This window comes from Quercus robur, chromosome 7 (assembly GCF_932294415.1).
Source record: "Quercus robur chromosome 7, dhQueRobu3.1, whole genome shotgun sequence".
NCBI lineage: Eukaryota > Viridiplantae > Streptophyta > Magnoliopsida > Fagales > Fagaceae > Quercus > Quercus robur.
This window is the reverse complement of record NC_065540.1, coordinates 15,386,148-15,407,631: the sequence shown is the minus strand read 5'-3', so window position 1 is coordinate 15,407,631 and position 21,484 is coordinate 15,386,148. Positions and strand designations below refer to the sequence as shown.

Genomic DNA, 21,484 nt, shown 5'->3' with positions numbered 1-21,484 from the left:
TTCCATTACATAAAACTTATAAAAATAAAAAAAGGTGAAAAGCACATTTTAGTCCCTACATTTTCAAGCGATTCCCATTTTAGTCTCTACATTTTATTTTTACTGCTTTTAGTCCCTATCTTGAAAAACGCTTTCCGTTTTGGTTCCTGCCGTTACATCAGAGACGAAAAATGCACACGTGGCAAACGGCAGAATTAAAAAATATTAAAAAAATATTATTTTATTTTAAAATAAAATAAAATTTTAGTTATCAATAATTTTAAAATAAAAATATTAAAAATTTTAGTTAAAAATATTTGTCCTTCCCCCAAGAACATGATTGCCCAGAAATTCAAGATATTCTTCTCTTTTATTTCATTTTATTAGCATCCAAACAAGCAAAAACATATACAAAACCAGATCAAACTCAGATGCTATGACACAATCAACTAACAAAACCCAAAACACTTAAGCAGTCCCACATATTATTATCGACCCGTTAGCGAAATGAGGACATTGAGACAGACATCGGTGAGGACTAGAGCAACGATGGTGATGATGGAGAGCAATTCAATAAAATACACCAAAACACAATTATGAGAAATCGGCTATCTCGGCGGTGCAGATCTGATCGCAGAGAGAGGGAGAGTGAGTGACTGACTGAAAAAGACACGAAACGATGCCGTCGCACGCGGATGATCTGGACTGTCGGATCAAGCTTCTGATGGAGTGCAAGCCGTTGCAGGAGGAGAAGGTGAAAACGCTTTGCGATCAGGCGAGGGCGATTCAGATCCGCTTCAGATCCGGCGAGGGTGATTTAGATCCGGAGGTGAAAACGCTTTGTGACAGTGAATGAACCCACAAGCAGCTCCTCATTTCTGTGTGTCATCGGTGAATGAACCCAGATCGAGCTATCTCGGTGTGATGTTTCAAATCTGGCCACCAACGAAACAGATAGTTGAACTGGGTGTGGATTTGGTGAATCGGGATGGGTTTGTGTCTGAATTTGGCCCAAGTACCGTTTGGATTTGGATGTTCATGGTTGAAGTGGATCTGTTTTTGAGTTTGGTGGGTGGGTGATATAGAAGGAGGCTTGTGTCATTCAAATGAATTGGGTTTCTGGAATTTTTTGTGTTCATGGTTTAGTGTGAAGTGATTTGGGAGTTTATGGTGTGGATTTTGGAAGCTAATTTTTTTTTTTTTTCGTTGAGCAATATTGATATGCATTTGGCTGATGGCGTTGTCAGTTGTTCTTCTTTTTTTTTTTTTTCTTTTTTTTTGGATCGTTGTTAGTTGATTGTGTCAGAGTATCTAAGTTTGATCATGGTTTTGTATATGTTTTTGCTTGTTTGGATGCTAAGAAAATGAAATAAAAGGAAAGAAAATCTTGAATTTCTGGGCAATCATGTTCTTGGGGAAGAACATGAAGAACAAATATTTTTAACTAAAATTTTTAATATTTTTATTTTAAAATTATTGATAACTAAAATTTTATTTTATTTTAAAATAAAATAAAATATTTTTAATATTTTTTAATTCTGCCGTTTGTCATGTGTGCATTTTCCGTCTCTAATGTAATGGCAGGGACCAAAACAGGAAGCGTTTTTCAGAATAGGGACTAAAAGCGGTAAAAATAAAATGTAGGGACTAAAATAAGAATCGCCTAAAAATGTAGGAACTAAAATATGCTTTTCGCCAATAAAAAATTATTTCTAAATAACATATACGCAATTTAATTTACAAATTTTATAATATATTATTATATAAGTATATTGCAAAAGAAAATAAAGGTTACACCATAGGAGTTAATCCTATCCATTTGGAAATATTGACTAAAATTATCTTATTCATTTAACTTGTAGAGTAGCTCAGTCTGGAATCAAGATTTACAGATATATGTCTAGCTCAAAACTCTTTACTCTTATTAAAAACAAAACAAAAACAAATGAATCCTGTGGACATAGATGGTCGAGGATAGCCCATATTCCAAATTGCAGTTGATCGTTAAAATTTGCCAAAAAAGTAAAAAATACGTTGCACCAGCCGGGAATCGAACCCGGGTCTGTACCGTGGCAGGGTACTATTCTACCACTAGACCACTGGTGCTTCGTGAGAGAGATATTGAACTAGAATATACTGGATAGATTGGTAGATTCTCTTCGAATTATGCTGTTCTTGATTCTTTTACTCTCTACTGATGCTTGACCCATATTGAACGTTACCTATTGGGAATTGCTTCAATAGCTACAGCATATTATCAGAAACTCACAATATAACAAAAATTTAGGGACAACATTATGTAAATTTGGCCATTCTTTTTCCTCTAAGACTATAAATTCCGTTGAATTTGTATACAGTTTGGAGGATTTTCAATTGGAAAAAAATGAGAAAAGAAAGTGGTAGTTTCCTACATTCCAGAAATAGAATTTAGAACTAACATCTATTCGAGGGAAATATCATTTTACCCACTAATTTGGAAAACAAAGAACCGTGCTTATGAGTTCGAATCAATGTATGCTAATTCTAGAAACAATGCGTTTCATTCTACTTTGCTGAATAGACACCAATAGGCTTCTCTTTTGTTACAAGGGAGACTTGAAACTAAATTTGTTATTCAATAATAAAAACTTTTAAGATTCCTTAAGCAGTCCAAATTTTATCTTGATGACAATTGTTTCTTCTACTTCTCCTAACATATTTCAATAAAAATATTGTGATTAGTGGGATTACCGTATCTTAACAATAATTATCTTATGCATTCGACATGTGTAACATTTCTCTCATAACAAGTGAACCCCACAATTATAAAGAACTTACAAGCTTCGAGAGAGACGCTATATATACTGGATGCATGAGATACTTTCTCGTGTCATATGCAAAAAAATTTCTTTTCCATGAAAAATGTTTAAGAAGGAAAGACTAGCAATAATATCATAATCAATTGAAAAAGTAAAGTAGAATTAAAAACAGTGGAACTTTCTACATTCATAAAATTCCAGGTAGAATTAAAAAGTACATGATAAAATTCTACACCCAGTATGACCCAACAACATGTCAACCTCCAAAATTAACGGCATCACTGGGGCAATATGGTTTAGAAGTTCCACATCTGATGGCAAAGAGCCAAATACACAATTGGAAAATACAGTAAAAAGTGTTTGATCTGGGCTCAACCATCTGTAGCATATATATTCATATGTAACCAATCCCTTTTGTGAATACCAGCACCACCAATATGAACAGTAGCTGGGTTTGAGGAATTGATGATGTGTAACTCAATCGCCTCTTGAGACCCGTAAAAGTGGGAGTTCTATGCACCAGTATACTTTTATGCTTATGTGCAAGTCAAAATACAGTAGCTATATACAGGTGGAGCAATTTCTTTCAGGTAATCACCTAATAGAGCTGTCTGCAGATATTACAGTGATTTTGCCCCCCCACCCACATAATTAGTACTTATTGGGTTGTTGAAAAAAGCTTTTTGATGCTTCATAAGTAGACCAGCAGATTGCAGCAGCAGGTGCATGGAAGAGCATCCTGGGGACCCAACCTCTCATAAGCCCATGATATCCATCCTTTCTAACAATGCTGTTTATAACATCCCTAATCGAACAATTAGAAAATCTATCACAACCACAGACGCCCTGTGCAATCAGAAGAGGACCTCGAGAATCAATAACGGTATGATATGCATATCAAATCTTATCCACCCCCAAGAAAAAGTCAAGTAAAATGCTCGTGAATGAACAAGACAAGAACTACTACAGCCAGCACAGATTAATTAGAACATGCAAGGTGCAACAAGACATATTTAGAAAAGTGAAAATGTAAGTTGAGACTTGAGATTTGGGAAAGAAATTTATATTGGCAAAGACAGCATGTCACAGAGCCTTGTTTAATGCAATGGGAGAGAGCCTAATTCACCTGACTAAAAATTTATCTATGTATGCTGCCTGAGCTAAGTTTGCTCCAGGGATCTAACCTTGCATTTGAAAACCTGAACACAAGCTCTCTCTCTCTCTCTCTCTTCTCTTAGGGCCTGTTTGGATTGAGGGGAGGAAACAGGAGTAGAGTAGAATTGGCTGAAAATAAACTAATTTTGAACCAACTCTACTGTACTCTCTCTCGATCCAAACGGACTATTAGTATTTGATAATTTTTTTTATTGATAAACAATACATGCATCTAGTGAGTCTTGAATTTATAAACTCTCCACCCCTTTACCATGAAAGAAAAGTGTCAGTTGTTTGGCAGTACTTGATAATGCATTTTTTTTATAGGTATACTTGATAATGCATTTTAGTTTAAGAACTTGGACATATCGGTATTGATGGACAAAATCTTATCGAAAAACCAATGGATAAGTTATCATGAGACAATTATTTGAACATTGTTGGCCACCCCATCACCTTTCTCGCTTTTAAAAAAGTGGTAACTTGTTGGAAAGGGATCTACAAACCCACTAACTAGAATATAAGTCGGTCAGTGCTCTATAATTACTGCAACATCATCTAGGGGTGAATACAACACCAACTTGACATAAAATTCCACTCTTATCTCACATGAGTCATGACTCACATCTATATCATAGCCTTTTTTATTATTATTATTATTTTTTGAGATAGTTAACTTTTCAATTCAAACTCATTTCTCCCTAGATCCTCAAACATTTAGTGCATGGAGATGTGCCAATTAAACTATAAGAGATTAATAACAATTGAAATATGATATTATAACTAATATTTGGGATTTGGGGCATGTGTATCGTTTTTGCAGTCTATATTCACATAATCAAGGTAACATTAAGGGAACAATTGGACCATTAGATTAGGCTTTGAAGCCAAGAAAATGAGAACCAAAATAAAAATAATAGTTAGCTTATACAAAAAAACAAGTACATATTACGTGGAACCTTAAGGGGTTAGTTTAGTGGTTTTAAGGTTTAATTGTCATTTATAACATAAGGTCCTAAATTTTCCTATGTAATTATTCGAAGATACGGAACATGATATTACACTTAACCAATGATTAGTCAATTACTCTAAAAAGTTTTCAATACGTAAGTTTAGGAGAAAAAAACATAAGATGCATGTCGGAACAAATTATCTATAGGGTATTGATTCTCACATCGTCCGTGCATATTACTTATTTCACTTTTTAAAATATAGATATCAATTAAAAAAAAAAAAAAAAAAGTGAATATCATGCTTGAAATGATGAACGTTGTGTGTACAAACTACAAAGTGCATACTAATGGTTATAAATATACCTGGCACTGCAACTGAGTTTTGACAACATCAAGTGGGGTTGTAACAGCAGCAGCCAAAGCTCCAGCAGCAGCACCTGCCGTGGCATGAACTACCAACCTCTCATCTTCAGCACTTTCCGGCGAAATCTCCACCAACCCTTTTTTCGCCGCCTCATACGTCGCGAAATGAACCGCCGTAAACGGCGCGTTCATCACCACCGTAGTCCGGTACGACGCGTAGAAAGCTCCAAAACCTTCCTCCGTCAACACCCTCTTCACACAATCAACCACACCCTTATAAGGACTACTCTTTAGCTGTAACCTCTGCTTCACCACATCCATTGGTGTGATCACAGCATCACTAGCAACAGTGGCGAAAACACCCGAAACTGCATGTGCAGCCGAGTTATTCCGATTCTCATCCGATAACACCTCTTTGCACCACTCGTAAACCGAAAAATACACTGCGTGTGCCGGTCCTGCACCGAGACCCATTGCCCCGATACCCCGGTAGAGTCCGGCAAGGCCTTCGAGCTTCAAAATGGAGCCGAGAGCTTGTCGGACTCCGATATGTTGAACCGGAAATGACCCACCGGCACCAATGGCTTGCATCCGAGTTTTTAGTGTGTCAACTGGGAACATAGCCATGTGCTCGACCATGCCGGCGATGGAACCGGCGATCATGAATTGCCAGAACTCGAGGCCGTCGTGGGTTGGTGGTGAAACCGATATTTCGGTGTGGAATTCTGGGGATTTCGGGACGGTCCGAAATTTCGGGGAGGCGTCTGTGGCCATAGTATCGGGCTTGTGGTGGTGATGATGCGAATGGAGAGTGGTGTATTTAGAGAGAGTGAATGATTGAGGTTTGGGAATCGCTTTCGGGTTGAATAGAATAGAATTGTCGCCATTTATTTGTGAAAAGAGTTTTAGAGATATGGGCAAGGAGCCTTCATGGTTTTTGTTTTTGTTTTTATTTTTATTTTATCAATTTTTTATTTATTTAAAGAAAGATTAAAAAAAAAAAAAAAGAATTATAGGAAGGTTTATAACATGTTAGGAAGTTAAGAAATGAATGGAATACATAAAATGAGCAAACGAATGTGTCATTTTATTATTTTGTCTATCATATATTATTTTTGTGTTTCAATAAAAGTGTAATCTCACACAATTAATGAGGAATGAATCGTTTTACAAAGTTTTGAAGAATATTATATACTTACTAGTTAGGAACCGTGTAAAGCATTAAAAAAAATTTATTTTATCTTTGAAAAATGATTTTTTTTTCTTCTAGTCTTTTATATGGTATATACATATAAAATTTGATAATTATGATAATTTTTTTTTGATAGACATGTATTATAATTATGTTTGTATATTTATAAATAAATAAAAAATGATTGTGTTTGTATAGAAAATGTGGGGACACGTTTTGAAACCCAAATCCAAAATGTAAAGGGATATTGGTCCAGTAAGCCAAGTACAATAAATTTGTAGAAAATGGGTTAGAAAACTAGGCCCTAATGAGTTGGACAACGGATCGAATGGGTTTGAAAGATAATCAAACAAAAGTAAGAAGGATTGATCCAAATAAATTCACTCTCAACACGGTCCGAGGAGGTAAGTTCTAATATAAATCAATTGAACAGATTACTAATACAATTTTGATTGCTACAGTTTTTTTTCTCCTTCTTTTCCCTCCCCTTTCCTTTGGGGTCTCCACTCTCCTTTATACTACGTCTCTTCTTTCATCTTTATCCTACACGTGGACAGCTGATGGCTTATACTGATCCTTGTCCCATCAGCCTCCTCCAAAAGTCTTTGGGGGTGGTTGTAAGGTTGAAAAAGTACTGTTCAGAGATCACTTCCTCATTAATGCGGCCAGAAAGTTAGTTACAGAGCATTCAATGCGGTAGTAGCAACTTTCCCTTAGATATTTTTGAGTTCCTATCCTTCTTATACATTTATGAGGCACGTCCCTATCATTGGAACTTCCTGGAAGGTCACCTTATTTATTAGGATACACACTTGAGCTGTATTTAGCTTATCTGAGGAGATATTCCTCCTTAGACCACCTTTCCATTCGTACCTCACTCATGAGATTCTAAGCTTGACCCAGCCACTACCATTTATTTGTCCTCAGATCACCACGCTCTTGGCCAAAGCCTAAGGTCCAATATATGAGTTGGGCCCTTAACCCTACAGAAAATATTAAATGTCAAATTTGATAATTATAGTAATTATTAATAGTATTTATAAGAATATTAACGTTTAAAATTGTGAGTACTGAAAAGTTTATATGGCAAAATATCATGAAGTCAATCAAAAGTCAAACATTGTAGATTATGGATTTAAACATTTTATGTTTTCTTACTAATCTCTCAAACAATATAATATACAAAATATTTCCTAAAATTTCATTCCAATCAAATCCTTTCATCAAGTCGGAACAATGTTGTCTAACAAAACTGGAATTTTTTTTAATGAATGACATTAAGCAATCGATTAGTAGATAAAATCGTACAAACACTTTTGGTTTTTGTTTCTCTTTTTCACATTTAAGTTGTAATAGTTTGTCAAGAGTCTTGTAGTTTAATTGACTTCACTTTGTATTTCTAACTTAGACATCTAAGTTTCAAATTCTCCCACCCCAACTATCAAATTATGGGGAAAAAAAAGTTGTTATGGTTCAACCCAAGCATGAGCAAGGTTTGTTAAAGGGAAAGAGACTCTTGTCTAATTAAAAAGTGTCATCTCTTTTTTCTTTCCCATTGAATATAAAGGTATTCAATAAAATTTATTTATCGATTTGCCCATAAGAAAATGTTAGCTTGAAACACATCTTTTTGGTATATTTTGGTTTGTAATTTTTATTTAAGTCATTATATTTTTAAATATGTTGTCATTTTGGCTCTGTTGTTATTTCTTTTCTTTTTTTTTTATGGAAAACTCTTACGTGAATAATGGATTGATTGCACTGCTAGTTTAAAAATAGTATTTTGGTAACTTGGCTATAAGAAGGAAGAAAAGGAAAGTAAGTATATGCTATAAAAAGAACCAGAATTGACCATTTGAGGGTCCATATTTTTTATTTTTCTGTTGTTGTGCATTTGTGATACCTTAGGATTAAATTTTGAGGCTAGAATAGGACTTTAAGACTTTAAGATCTTTTAGGTGAGCTTAATTACCTTTAAGAAAGAAAGAAAAAAGCGTGCACACAACACTTGGTTGACATCGCATCAAGGGTTCTACATGAAGCCAAAGAATCCTCAACCATATTATCGTTCACAGCCACTACAATTGGTTGACACGGTGATGATCCTGAATATAGCAAATTATCTGGATGTGGCACACTTTTTAATATTCCAATGCTTACGATATTTTTCAAGATTGGCGATGGGAATATTGGTAAGAACTAAGATAATAAACCATATCAAAAGCAATTAAATTAAATTCAACAAAAAAAAAAAAAAAAGCAATTAAATTAAAGACGGCTGCTTTTACATTCCTAAATGAGTTATCTTGAACACCATGAGTTTTGGTTTAGTGGTAGGAGTTCTCGTATTACTTTACTTAATGCTCGGTAGAAATTAATTGGTTCGAGTAGTGGTTCTTCAATGAATATGTTGTGTCCACGATGATAGCATCAAGACCCCAGTAATACACTAGATAAGTCTACACTTAAGAGTTAAGACCCCATTTAAAAAAAAAAAGAGTTAGCTTGAATTTTTCTCCATAGATCTTACAGAACAAACTCTTTCATAGCAAAAGACATTTCCAATATGCTCAACTATTCATGGTTTGAAAGGCCGTGTGCTATCCACAAGTCTTATAGCGCATGCGGTGTCGATATGATGAGGTTAATTCCCAATGTTCCATCACTATCACAATCTCAACTCTTCAATTCAACACAAAAGCAAAATAATATCTGAGTTGATGAGGATGCCTACTCAATCTCATGTGGACACATGGAAGCATGGTGACCACAAGTCCCATACAGATACAGGAGCATCTAATTGGTTTTTTTTGCTTTTATTGTTTCGACATCATAGAAAGAGAGGCTTGGTTCATTGCTTATCAGCAAGTAATTGATAATGAGAGCACTGTCTTGATGTATAAAATGAAGGGTCCTCCATCAACTTTGTTTGATATCAAGACAAAATAAGATCGACTTCAAGCACACACTACCCTCGTAATGCGTTAGATTCCTTGCGTAATGGGTTTTACAGTCCTGCTAGTGATATATCTTCTTCTTCTTCTTCTTTTTTTTTTTTTGGTAAACGATATATCTTCTTCACTTGCTTTCTGATGTTGCCGTAAGGTCAGGCCTTTTTAATTGCATTCTGGACCAAAGTTATTAGTCACTAATACTATGAAAGAATACCTTCATATATGGTTCAAAACACATTACCCTTTGCATATGGAAAAATATCTTATAAATAGAACACGAATGTAAAATATCATGTGAAAGGAAAAAGATGGAATTTAAAGTGGTTCGACAATGTGCCTACGTCCACAGAGTTCAAAGGCTATATGAGACTCCTCTTCAATTCTCTTCACTATAGTTTTTATACATATACAATGTTTTGGGTCTCCTTGTAAATAAGAGATAAAAGGGAGAAAAAGGTGAGAGTTTGTAGATATTAGAGACAATTCGGAATATTTAATTGAGTACTATTATATGAAAAAAATAACAATAATAACGTTACTTTGGGAATTTGAACCCTAGATGTTTTTATTAGAGATACTAAGGATGAGTTTGGTTCAGTTTTTTCAAATTATGCTTGTACGGATCGGATTTGAGTTCCTAGCCCAAAAGATGGATGGACTCAGGTCCAAAAAGCCCAAAACAATGAATTTGTAGAGAGTGAGTGGGAAAACTGGGCCAAAATGAGTTGGACAACAAATAAAATGGGTTCAAATGACAAGAAAATGAAGATAGACAAGTTTAAACTAAAGAAAATCGTCCTCGGCACAGTTCGAGGAGATTAGTTTTTATATATTTCTCTCAAGTTTGATTACAAATTTGGTTCCTGATTGCTACAATGTTTCTCTCTTGATTTCTCGATCCCTTTTTCTCAGAGTCCCTTTTCCATTTTATACTATCTTCCCCTTTCATTTCCACCTTCCACGTGTAGATCATATTGTAGGTGTTAATTCTTGTCCCATTAGCACCTTCCTAAAGTCTTTAGGTAGTAGCTGTAAGGCTGAAAGTTACTGTTCAGGTATCACTTCCTCGTCAATGTAGTTGGAAAGTTAGCTGCAGAGCATTTAATATGGTGGTAGCAGCCTTCCCTTGAGATATTTCATGACCATTCTCTATTATGTTCCTTCCTAATACTTATCCTCACTCATGGAACGATCCAGAATGTTACTCTTGATGGCAGACCATATCCTCTGACCTCGACTCTGCTCAGTTAAGGAGGAATTCTCCCTCAGACCACCCTCTAGACGATCGTAACCATATTTCACCTCTTCACTTACTAACACAGTTCCTCATGAAAGTTTTTACCCATCCTCGGATCATTTAATGTCCTCGAATTGGGCCCTTGACCTAATATATGCATAAATATGGGCTCCAGGCCCTAACACCCCTACAATGCTTTTTGAAAAAATAGTAGTTTCAAAAAGTGTGGTATGAAATTGGGTTTTTTTTATAATGATAAAAAAAAGCATAGTGTTTGGTAAAATTATCAAAAAGTGCTTTTGAAAAAAGCTGAGTGTTTGGCTAATACTTATAAAAGTGGCAATTTGAGTTGTAAATTATCAAAAAGGACAAAATATATATAAAGATAATTTTTTGTTTTAATTTCTCTCTTAATGCAAGTTATGGACACAATATTTTCACAAATATTTCACAATAAAGTCTATATGACAAGTTGTTAATGGTAGGAAAAAAAAATAATGTCACTAATAGGTCTAGATGAGAACCAATAACAACTTACTATGTAAACTTTATTATAAAATTGTTATAAAAATATTCTGTCAATAGCACTGTAAGGACCAGATTTGAGTCCCTAGCCCTAACGATGGATGGACCTAGGTCCAAAAAGCCCAAAATAATGAATTTGTAGAGAGTGGGTTGGAAAACTGAGTTAAAATGAGTTGGACAACAAATAAAGTGAACTCAATTGACAAGAACAGGAAAGTAGATTGAATTAATCCAAAGAAAATCGTCATCGGTACGGTCCGAGAAAGTCAGTTCTTATGTATTTCTTACAAGTTTGATTACAAAGTTGGTTCTTGATTGCTACAGTGTTCCTCTCTTGTAATCAAACTTGTAAGAAATACATAAGAACTAACTTTTTCGGACCGTGTCGAAGACGATTTTCTTTGGATTAATTCAATCTACTTTCCTGTTCTTGTCAATTGAGTTCACTTTATTTGTTGTCCAACTCATTTTAACCTAGTTTTCCAACCCACTCTCTACAAATTCATTATTTTGGGCTTTTTGGACCTAGGTCCATCCATCGTTAGGGCTAGGGACTCAAATCTGGTCCTTACAAGCACTATTTTTTTTCTAAAGAAAAATAGTACTAATTTAAAAAGTTTAGAAATATAACAAAATGTCACAATATTTTCACAACACTCTTTGTTTTTAGTTGTGGTCAATCCTAGTCTAATATTTTATTAATTTATTTAATTTATTTTGACATATGAAAAATTTGGTACCTTAACTATTGTGAAAATTTGTTGTGTTTTAACACAATTGTAATTTTTATTTAGTAAATTTCTTTACATGATATACACGTGTCCCACTCATACCTTTATTTATTTATTTTTTCCTTCACTTTTTTTCTCATCCACCCGTTTCTTCCCCTATTCCTGTCATATCTTTTCTTTTCCTCCACTCACCATCTTGTCTCTTCATTAGGTCTTCTTCCTCACCCAAAATACAATTCTTCTTCTTCACCCAAAAGGCAAGAAGAAAGAAATATATTACAAAAAAAAATAATAATAATGATGAGAGAAGAAGAAGCCGCAATTGCAGAAGAAGAATCACGTAGTAGAAGAAGACGTCTGCAGCAATAGTGGGTTTATGGGTTTATGTTGGAATTGAAGAAGAATCAAGCAGTAGAAGAAGAAGCCTGCAACAGTTCTTCTTCTTCATGACGGTTTTTTTTTTTTTTTTTTTAATAGAGATCTTGGTAAATTTGGGATTTCAAAATAAAAATAAGGGTAGTTTAGGGATAATGCTAAAAATGACCAACAATAACATTTCAAACTTATTTGCGTTTTTGGCAAAGCAGCTCCAAGATCCATTTTCAAAATGCGATAGTCCTTCGTATTTGGAAAAGCTACTTTTTGATAACGCGCAATGCCAATAATTTACCAAACACACATTTTAGATTTTGGGGTTGGAAATGCGCGTTTTGGGCTCTAAAAGTGTAAACAAAGGCACACTAAGAGGTGTTAACTAAATAATTGAGTTACAAAACTTTTGACAAATTAAAAAGAGATATTCTATGAGTCTCCCAATAACATAGGAAGCACATTTGAATATTACAATTCATTTTTAATTTTCACAATTACACTACTGGTGGCTAACTCCTCCTCAAGATGAACTTCAACATATGTTGGACAACCCTCAAACCACATATAGCAAGAGAAATAAGATGTAAAATAAAGTTTCAACCAAAATCTATACATTCATTTCTATTGTATTATACACAGTGTCTTCCTAACCAATACAAGTAAATTATTGTAGATTTGTAGGTTTCATAGCTATGCAGACTCTTTAAATTTAGAAATTGATAAGAAGTAGGTTTCATCACTATAAGGGACTCGTAAATTTAGAAATTGATAAGAAATCATTTCTTTTTATTGATGGGGAAGAATCACATGGTTGTTTTCCCATAAGAGTGAATAATTTGTCAGTTTAATAACACGAGAACAGGTCCAAATTCCAATTGACTTCAAATTGGGACAAATCAAGTTAGCCATCTTGTTTCTCTTATTTCTCTTTGGGCTAGCTTAACCTGGCCCGGACTGGGCCCAATCGTTTCAAATTTTGGGTGGATGGACAAATAAAGAGCCCATTTGTTTGGAATTCTCTAGAAAGGAGGACTAGCAAAACTTCTAGTCAACTAAGGCGGCAGGGAGAATGTGGACCTAAACGAAAGTGTAATTTTCAGTGTGTTTAGTCTCATTAAAGACAAAAATTAATGTTCTAATTCAAGCTTATCTGGCAGATAGTGATATAGGAAGACAAAAAGACTTGGCCTTTATTCAAATTTACATGCAGAGTGTGTGATTTAGAAACCTACTCGCCCAAATATACTCGGTGATAAATCATAAAGCATATGCCTTTGAGAAGAATATCCTTTTTCTTTTTTTTGAGAAAAAGTCTTACACTTATAAAGCCTATATGAATGTAATTGATTTGATATACATTAAAATTAAATGAATCCTATTAATATTGTTATGACACAAAATTTTTATCCTATAATTCTAAGCATTACATTAGAATTGTAGGAAATTAAGTAAATTCAATTTATGCTAATAGATATGAATGCCGAGTGCCTACCTTAACGTACGTCAAAAACAATTTGTATTTTATATTCATGTAAACATAATTAAGCTATCTGAATAAGTAATAATTTTTTTTTTTTTTATATAGATAATGAAACAGAAGAACTTCCTAAGAAATCTTCCATTTTAATATTTCTCTCATCAAATCAAGTTTTTTTTTTCTTTGGTTATTGTGGATATTGGGAACTTTTCAAACACCCAACTACTCTCATCTAGACAATCTTAATGATGAAACAAATAACCATATCATAATATAGAAAGTAGAAGTAAGATTTAAGAAAAAAGAACAATATTTCTTGATCTTTTTATCATATGGTTTTTTTTTTTTTTTTTTGGGTTGAAAATTTATCATATGGTTTTCCTAAATACTGCAAGACAAAAAGGCTTTATTTAAAAGTTATGAAGTTGGATTCTATCTTTTACCAAAAATTAAATATAAAAAATAAAAAATAAAAAATTGGTTGTAAATCATCAACAAACTAATTAACTTAGTTTACATTGTTTATGAAAAAAATAAATAAATAAAGTTTGTTACATTATTTTTCCAAGCATGCTCTATGAGAAAGAAAAAAAAAAGACTTTTTCTCCCTAAATAACAAAGCCAGCCAGACTTTGATTTGATAAGTTAGAAGATTTTACAACGTGGACCGGATATTTTGCAAGAGTTTCAGACTTTAACGGATAGACCACGAGTTAACCACACGCCCTTATGCGTGTTCATCCTCTGACCACCCACGTGTCATTGATCCGACGGTCCACAAGAAGCCCCCATCCAACTGGAACTCCTTTTAAGTCTCATCCCACACAAACAAATCCTCACACACTCAATTCTTGATTCATCTTATTGTTCTTCATTTTCTTCTCAGTTCTTAAGCTTTGTGTTTGGTGTTAACAATGTCTGTGACACCCATTTCAGCCATTTTTCTCTCACCCATGAGAGGGAATTTCCATAGTCATAGTCATAATAATAAAAGCCCATTTACGTGTACTACTACAACTGCCTTATCATCATATTCTTCTACCTTGAACCAATCTTTCTCTTCTCAAAGAAAGGGTGACCAAAAATTCACTGTTTTTGCATCCAATGAGATAGTTAATGCACCTAAAAGTGGAGTGGTGTTTGAGCCATTTGAAGAGCTCAAGAATAATGCTTTTGTTGTCCCAGTTGCCCCTCACGTCTCTCTCGCTCGCCAGAGGTATTCAGATGAGTGTGAAACCGCGATCAATGACCAAATCAAGTGCGTATGCTCTTTATTTTTATTCTTTCTTTATGTATCTTTATATGGTTTTTCGTATTGTATGTCTCGTTTTCTTTGTTTCTTTTTATGATTAAATTTCGTTCTATGATGATTGCCCCTCTAGGTACCATATTTTCTTTATAGTTTTCCATACTCTGTGTGCTTTCCTTTTTTCCCTTATAATAATCATGGTTTTGAAACCCAGGTAGTTTATTGAACCGTAAAAGGAAAAAGTTTAAGGTTTTTGAGGTTGAACTAAGGTTAAATCGGAGTCGAACCGTGATGATGTCATAATTAATTTAATAATTAATTAAAGCCTAAATATAGATATTAAATTTATAAAACTAGCAAAATTGACTAATATATCTATATATGTGAGAGAAATTTAATGATTTTCAAGTATATATTTAATAATTAAATAAGAAAGTTAATAAAATAAAATAATAATCATGAAAACATTAAAATTTATGATAATTTTTGAAGTAAAGTTGAATATCTTTGAAGGATTTTAATTATAATTTTTTTTTTATTCCTTGTAAGAGATGGATAATTTAATTAAGTGGAATAAAATTGTGTTAAATTGTTTTTATAAATTAAAAAAAATTGCTTAGGGGTTGGACCGCACGATTCTTACCACCGGTTTTGCATGAACTGTGCGGTCCAACCCCGGTTTTAGGGGTTCATAGAATTTCCACATATGCCCAGTTCTCTATGCTTAAAAAACCGGATTTCAATCTGATTCCCGGTTTTCACGGTTCGATCTCCCGGTCCAGTCCGAGTCTGAAAACAATGATAATAATATCTGTTCTATGATAATTGCTCTTCTCGTACTTTATGTTTTTCTTTTTTGCTTTCTTTCTCTCTTTCTTTAAAGATATGATAAGATTTGTATTATTGTAGTGACTCTATGATAATTACTCTTTTAGATGTTATAGCAAGAAACACTTATACGGATACAGGATAGGTATAGGTTACAAGATTAATAGAGCAACACGCTTTTTTGTATTGAAAATTTATGATATGATATGATATGGATACTTTAATAAGGGAAGATTATTTAAAAAAGATTCCATATTTTAGATTAGAATTATTAGATCCTAAGTTTCTAATTTGTCAAATAAAGTTCTAAGTTTAAGAGTGTATTTGGATACCGTTTATTTGCTGAAAAACACTGTAGCAAAATAATTTTTAAACGTGTGAATAGTGTTGTGAAACCCAAATTTACCTATTTTGCTGAGTTTGGTGGTTCGTGAACAATACCCATAGGACCCACTAAAAAAAGCAAAACGCATGTATTGAGCAAAATGCCCCATCCAAACTCACGCTAAATAATTATTCCAATTTGATACCTTTGTCCATTTCTATTGTTGTTTCTATTTTTGTGGTCAGTAATGAAACAGAGAAAATGTATAAATAATTAAACTGAACATTTCTTGTTTTTCTCTACTTTGTTCAGTAGAAAATAAATGTGTAAAAATAAAAACAATAATAAAAGGGTATAAAATATGTAAAATTAATTAATCCAATTATGAAGCTATTAAATTTATAGAGGAATGTGAGAAAAATGTTTAAAAATCAAAATAAAAATGTGGTATTTAATAGTGAGAATCCCGTATGAGTTTGTGATATCTGTGTTTCCCAATTTCGTTATCATTAGTAGTTTCTTTTCTTCCTTATTCTTTAATGAAATTCATTTTTCAAATTACTCATTTTCTCACATCCTTTGTGTTCCTTTGTCTTGCAGTGTGGAATACAATGTGTCTTATGTGTACCATGCCATGTTTGCGTACTTCGACAGGGACAACATTGCTCTCAAAGGCCTTGCCAAGTAACCAAACAAAAACCTATGTCCTACCTGAACTTAATTAAGATTTATTGTTACCATTAGTAATACTAATTAACGTATGGTTATGTTGCAATCAGGTTTTTCAAGGAGTCTAGTGAAGAAGAAAGAGAGCATGCTGAAAAACTGATGAAATTTCAGGTTTTTCCCAAATGTCTTTTAGTTCTCATCAAAAAGAAATACTTTTAATTTTCTATGTGATTTTGTATTTGGTTGAAATGTTTCTAATAGTACTCCAATTATAATTAGAACATACGAGGAGGACATGTAAAACTACACTCCATAATTTTTCCCCCATCAGAGTTTGAACATGCACAGAAGGGAGATGCATTGTATGGTAAGTTTCTTCTCATCTCTATGTTGTTTTAGTCCTAGAGAATGAAGGCATTATGGCAATCTCATGAGTGTAGTGATCACATATATATTGATTGTTTGAAGATGGAATTGAATGGCTTTATCATCCCACGTTGATCTTATATAGATAAATAAGTATACACGCCTTCATGTTGTCTCGGACCACAACACATCACCAAAAAATAGAACCATATTATGAAGCAAACCTTTCTTTATAGGGGGAAATGATGTACATGAGGGTGCACTAAGTTATGGTGTGATCACTCTCGTTTACTTAAATGATGTCCTGCCAACATCTCTATAATTTTGACAAGTTATGACTTTTGCAGTATAGGTAGATTAATACGAAGATAGATGTGTAAGAAATAAGGTTTTAGCAATGCAATTTGGTGCAGTATCTTGTTTACATTATAGGGCTTCAGTATCTTGGTTGAATAAAATAAATGTATGTGGCTGCCCAATCTTTTGTGTACTTTCTTCGGCCAATTCCTGAAGAACTTTCCAAACCAGCTTCTTCTTTTTTAGCTTTCATTTGTTTGTTCAACTTTGTGTTGCATAGAGGTGTAAAGCTGTGTTTATATTCCAAGCAATACATAACTTATTCGTGGCTTCTTGGTTCTTGGTTCAGCTATGGAATTAGCATTGTCTTTAGAGAAGCTAACGAACGAGAAACTGCTAAGCTTGCACAGTGTAAATACATCTTTTCCTTCAAACTTCTGAGTCATGTTAATACCCCTGCTTAATGTTAACTCGGGGTTGTTTACACTTGTGATTTGGTCTTTCTAGTTCCTATGCAATATACTCACTCTGTTCTTTGATGAACAACAGGTGGCAGAACATAACAATGATCCTCAAATGGCAGACTTCATTGAGAGCGAGTTTTTAACAGAACAGGTGAACCTCAACTTCATGTTTTTAATCCTTTACATACATGTAATTTCCATTTTAATTATTAGCATGGGGAGGTTTGTATTAAGAAGCAAATAGACTTTTTTTAAATGGTGACTTTTAGGAACATGCATGTCCAATAGAACAGGAAAACACAAACTCCTTTATCTTTGATTTATATTTTCTGTTTTTGGAAAAATTTAGATACAGTTCCTTAGATGTTGCATCCTAGGTTTCCCCAATTAAATTCAACCGATGTTATCATTTCCAAGGACAATTAAATTCAATTATGTGACTTATTGGCCAATGTAAACTCATTGTTGAATCTAATTAGAGAATCTACCTACAGAATGATACCTAAAGTTTTGCCGCTTTTTTGTTTTGATTTCCTTTTCTTTTTCGGCCAAAAAAAGATTTGTATGATTGTATCTTGTCTTGTACAATTAAAACAACAATACACAAACAAATAAAAAACAAAAAGGAGGAAGAAAAGCATCTTTATATACACTTGGAACAAGTACTTGCTGGTGGGATTTTTTTAAATGTAGCTTAATTAATTACTAATTGACTAAGTTACTCTTACAGGTTGAAGCCATTAAGAAGATTGCAGAATATGTTGCTCAATTAAGGATGGTCGGTAAAGGCCACGGTATGATTCAGATTTCAGAAATTGACTATCATTGTCAAGTTGTTGTTGTTGTTTTTAACCTTTACCGCTACCTTTTGGGCTTAAGTGTTGCTTGTTAATTGGTGGCTTGCAGGAGTGTGGCACTTTGATCAGATGCTCCTCCATGAAGGTGATGCTGCTTTATGAAGAATTGTGGTGTTGTTTTAGTTCTAGGTTCTAGTCTGCTCTTTGCTGTTGAAGTTCTGGGGTGGTTTTATTTGCAGAAAAAATGTTTGGCTACTTAGGTTAAGATGATTAGAGTTCCAAAACAGAGAGAATAAGAATTTGTTACATGTACAAGACTTGAAACTTACTAAGATATAGAAGAATGTGACCTGTCTTATATTCACATAATGGAATAAATTTCTTCTCAGCCCAATATTTTTTAATTTTTTTACTTTGGTATAAGAAAAAAAATTCCCACCATAACTATGAAGCCTAAATTGCCTTTTCCTATTGCAACAGTGTCCTTGTTGGACTTGACTTCTGAATCCTGATCTCCTCATGGTGGGACATAGGAAATGCCATTAAACCTATATATATGTCATTGGCGTTTTGCCTAATGATTAAACTTTTAATAATGACATACAAGGATGTCAATTCCAAAATGGCATTTATAATTTTTTAAGTCTTTGTTACCCTTTGGATCATATTTAATATTGTATACTAATGTATTAGTTGCAAACTGTGTAATCTTTTGAACTAGATATTTTAACAGGGTCATATTTCATATTTAGGAATTGTATTTCACTTTCTTTAATCTAAGGCATTTTAGAAGACTTGGAATGTACATGATGGAGAATTAAGCAGTTTGTTCTAACAATGTAAGCCGAGAGAAAATTATAGTCTATACTCAAATGCTGGTATTTACATAAGTCACATAATAATGGGATGGATTTTCTTGTCCTGTAATTTTCAATTTCCTTCAAAGAGAGAAAGCTTAACCTCTAGGATCTAGATGAAGCGGTAATGAAACAAAAGGACTTTTCAATCAAATTCACCTCAAGACTAGTTTTCTAAAAAATAATGACATAGTTCAAGTTGGCCGAAAACAGAAGCTCCAATAAGACCTCTTGCTTCTCTTGGTCTTGCAAGCATTTGCAGGACAAGAAGAGTGAAGCATCTCCCACATCACTTGTATATCTTCATACCCCCCACAAGACTCCATGTCTTTGTAGAGACTTACAAGCCCTTGCCTATTCACTGCCATTATTACCATGCGAGACACAGTTTAATTGGGGAAAAAAAAAAACACACGACATATTGCAGTTTGTGAAACATAAAATAGAACACTTAAAAGTGGGACATATGACTTTTCTAGTATACGAGATGACAAACTTTTTGTACTTAAGCTTCAATGAAGCACTCAAAACTAAATAGATTTTAATTCCTTTCAAGAAATGTAGTATTTGTTAGGTAGCTTTTATAAACATCAACAACAACAGCATAAAGTGAGATCACCTTGAAGATCTCACATAACCCAACTTGTTCTTTTTAATTATCTTGTATGTGTGTGTTCTAGTTAACTCAATCAAAAAAGTTATTGTTATGTGTGAGTGTGTAACTCTAATAAGGGATTTGAGATCAAATCCCGCAACAAACCTATTGATGTCTTGAATTAATGGAAACTAATGATTGAATAAGTTCAAATCCTATCGTTTATTAAAATAAAAAAGTTATCTTGTATGTGTCTTACCTCTGGCTTTGTGTCTAAGGAGTGAAGTGACTTTCAGAAGTATACACTTAGTTGGGAAGAGAAGTGAGCACTTGGAACATAGCCACTCCCTCCAGTTTGCCATCTTTACAAAGTTGCTTCTCTTTTTCTTCCACTTTTCCATTATATATCTTCATTTTTTTACTAGTATACTTCAACTTCCCCAACCAATAAACTAATGCTAAAAGCAAAACAACAAAATGAATCCTCCATGGAGCAAAGCAACATTTGTAAGGACAGTGAGCCTCGTGTAGTCAAATGATAGGACAAAATAAACTAAGTTTATAGTAGAATTAAAAGAGCTTATTAGTTAGAAATGGACATTGAGTAGGAAAGGTCATTTGGACTTAGTCTCTTAGCCTTTCCCAATTATCCCCTTCAACAAAAGATTCTCATTTTTTAAGCATTAAGGGTAGGAGTTATGGGGCCCCTAGTCAAACGGTTGGTTGCTTTTTCTTTCAATACCTTCTTGATTGTCTGTACCTCTTTCCCTTTGTCCATTGGTAATAGTATAAATTCAAATTGAATTAAATTGGTAATGTTTACTCAAAATCATTAATCTAAGGATACAATTTTTTTTCAAGAATCTTGTTGAGGTGGCATATTTTGATTGGTGCTAATAAAAATGGTGGTGTCACTAATGAGCTAATACAAAAGTTATGTTACTTCAATAACAACATAAACCTCAGCTCAATGATTATGAAAATGATTATTAAAAATTTTGTGTTTCTAACATTACTTTATATAAAATTGTATTTTCATCAAATCAAAAAGAAAGACATAGATAGTAACTGGATTCTCTTGGTATCATTTTCAATTCCAAAGCATGCTTAATAATCATTTGACCACCACATCTAAACAAGGAGCATTGAAGCATGCGCTAACACAACTGCTTCTGGTGAAATCGTCAACTGCTTCCAATGACATCTCACCAGCTCTAAGTTCTTCCAACCCCAACTCGTTATTTTGTATGTTATACACAACAGTGCACTTACTGCTGCTAGTTATATTACTGTGATTTCAC

At 33.6% G+C, this 21,484-nt stretch overlaps 2 protein-coding genes and 1 non-coding gene across 3 annotated transcripts; 1 reads left to right on the top strand and 2 right to left on the bottom strand.

The window, feature by feature from the left end:
- Positions 1-2,014: 2,014 nt before the first annotated feature.
- On the bottom strand, positions 2,015-2,085 carry TRNAG-GCC (transfer RNA glycine (anticodon GCC)). The gene has a single exon. It is a non-coding gene; the product is annotated as a tRNA-Gly (tRNA).
- An 849-nt stretch (positions 2,086-2,934) lies between these two features.
- On the bottom strand, positions 2,935-6,152 carry LOC126692462 (uncharacterized). The gene is made up of 2 exons (XM_050388072.1): positions 5,249-6,152; positions 2,935-3,623 (listed from the first exon to the last, which is right to left on the bottom strand). Exons 1-2 carry the CDS (start codon positions 6,020-6,022, stop codon positions 3,429-3,431), a joined length of 969 nt encoding a protein of 322 aa, XP_050244029.1. The 5' UTR covers positions 6,023-6,152; the 3' UTR covers positions 2,935-3,428.
- An 8,414-nt stretch (positions 6,153-14,566) lies between these two features.
- LOC126692461 (ferritin, chloroplastic-like) lies at positions 14,567-19,125 on the top strand. Its single transcript, XM_050388071.1, has 8 exons — positions 14,567-14,994; positions 16,739-16,822; positions 16,918-16,978; positions 17,087-17,174; positions 17,820-17,881; positions 18,020-18,085; positions 18,665-18,728; positions 18,841-19,125. The coding sequence occupies exons 1-8, from the start codon at positions 14,651-14,653 to the stop codon at positions 18,891-18,893; spliced, it is 822 nt and encodes a 273-aa protein (XP_050244028.1). The 5' UTR covers positions 14,567-14,650; the 3' UTR covers positions 18,894-19,125.
- The last annotated feature ends 2,359 nt before the right edge of the window (positions 19,126-21,484 follow it).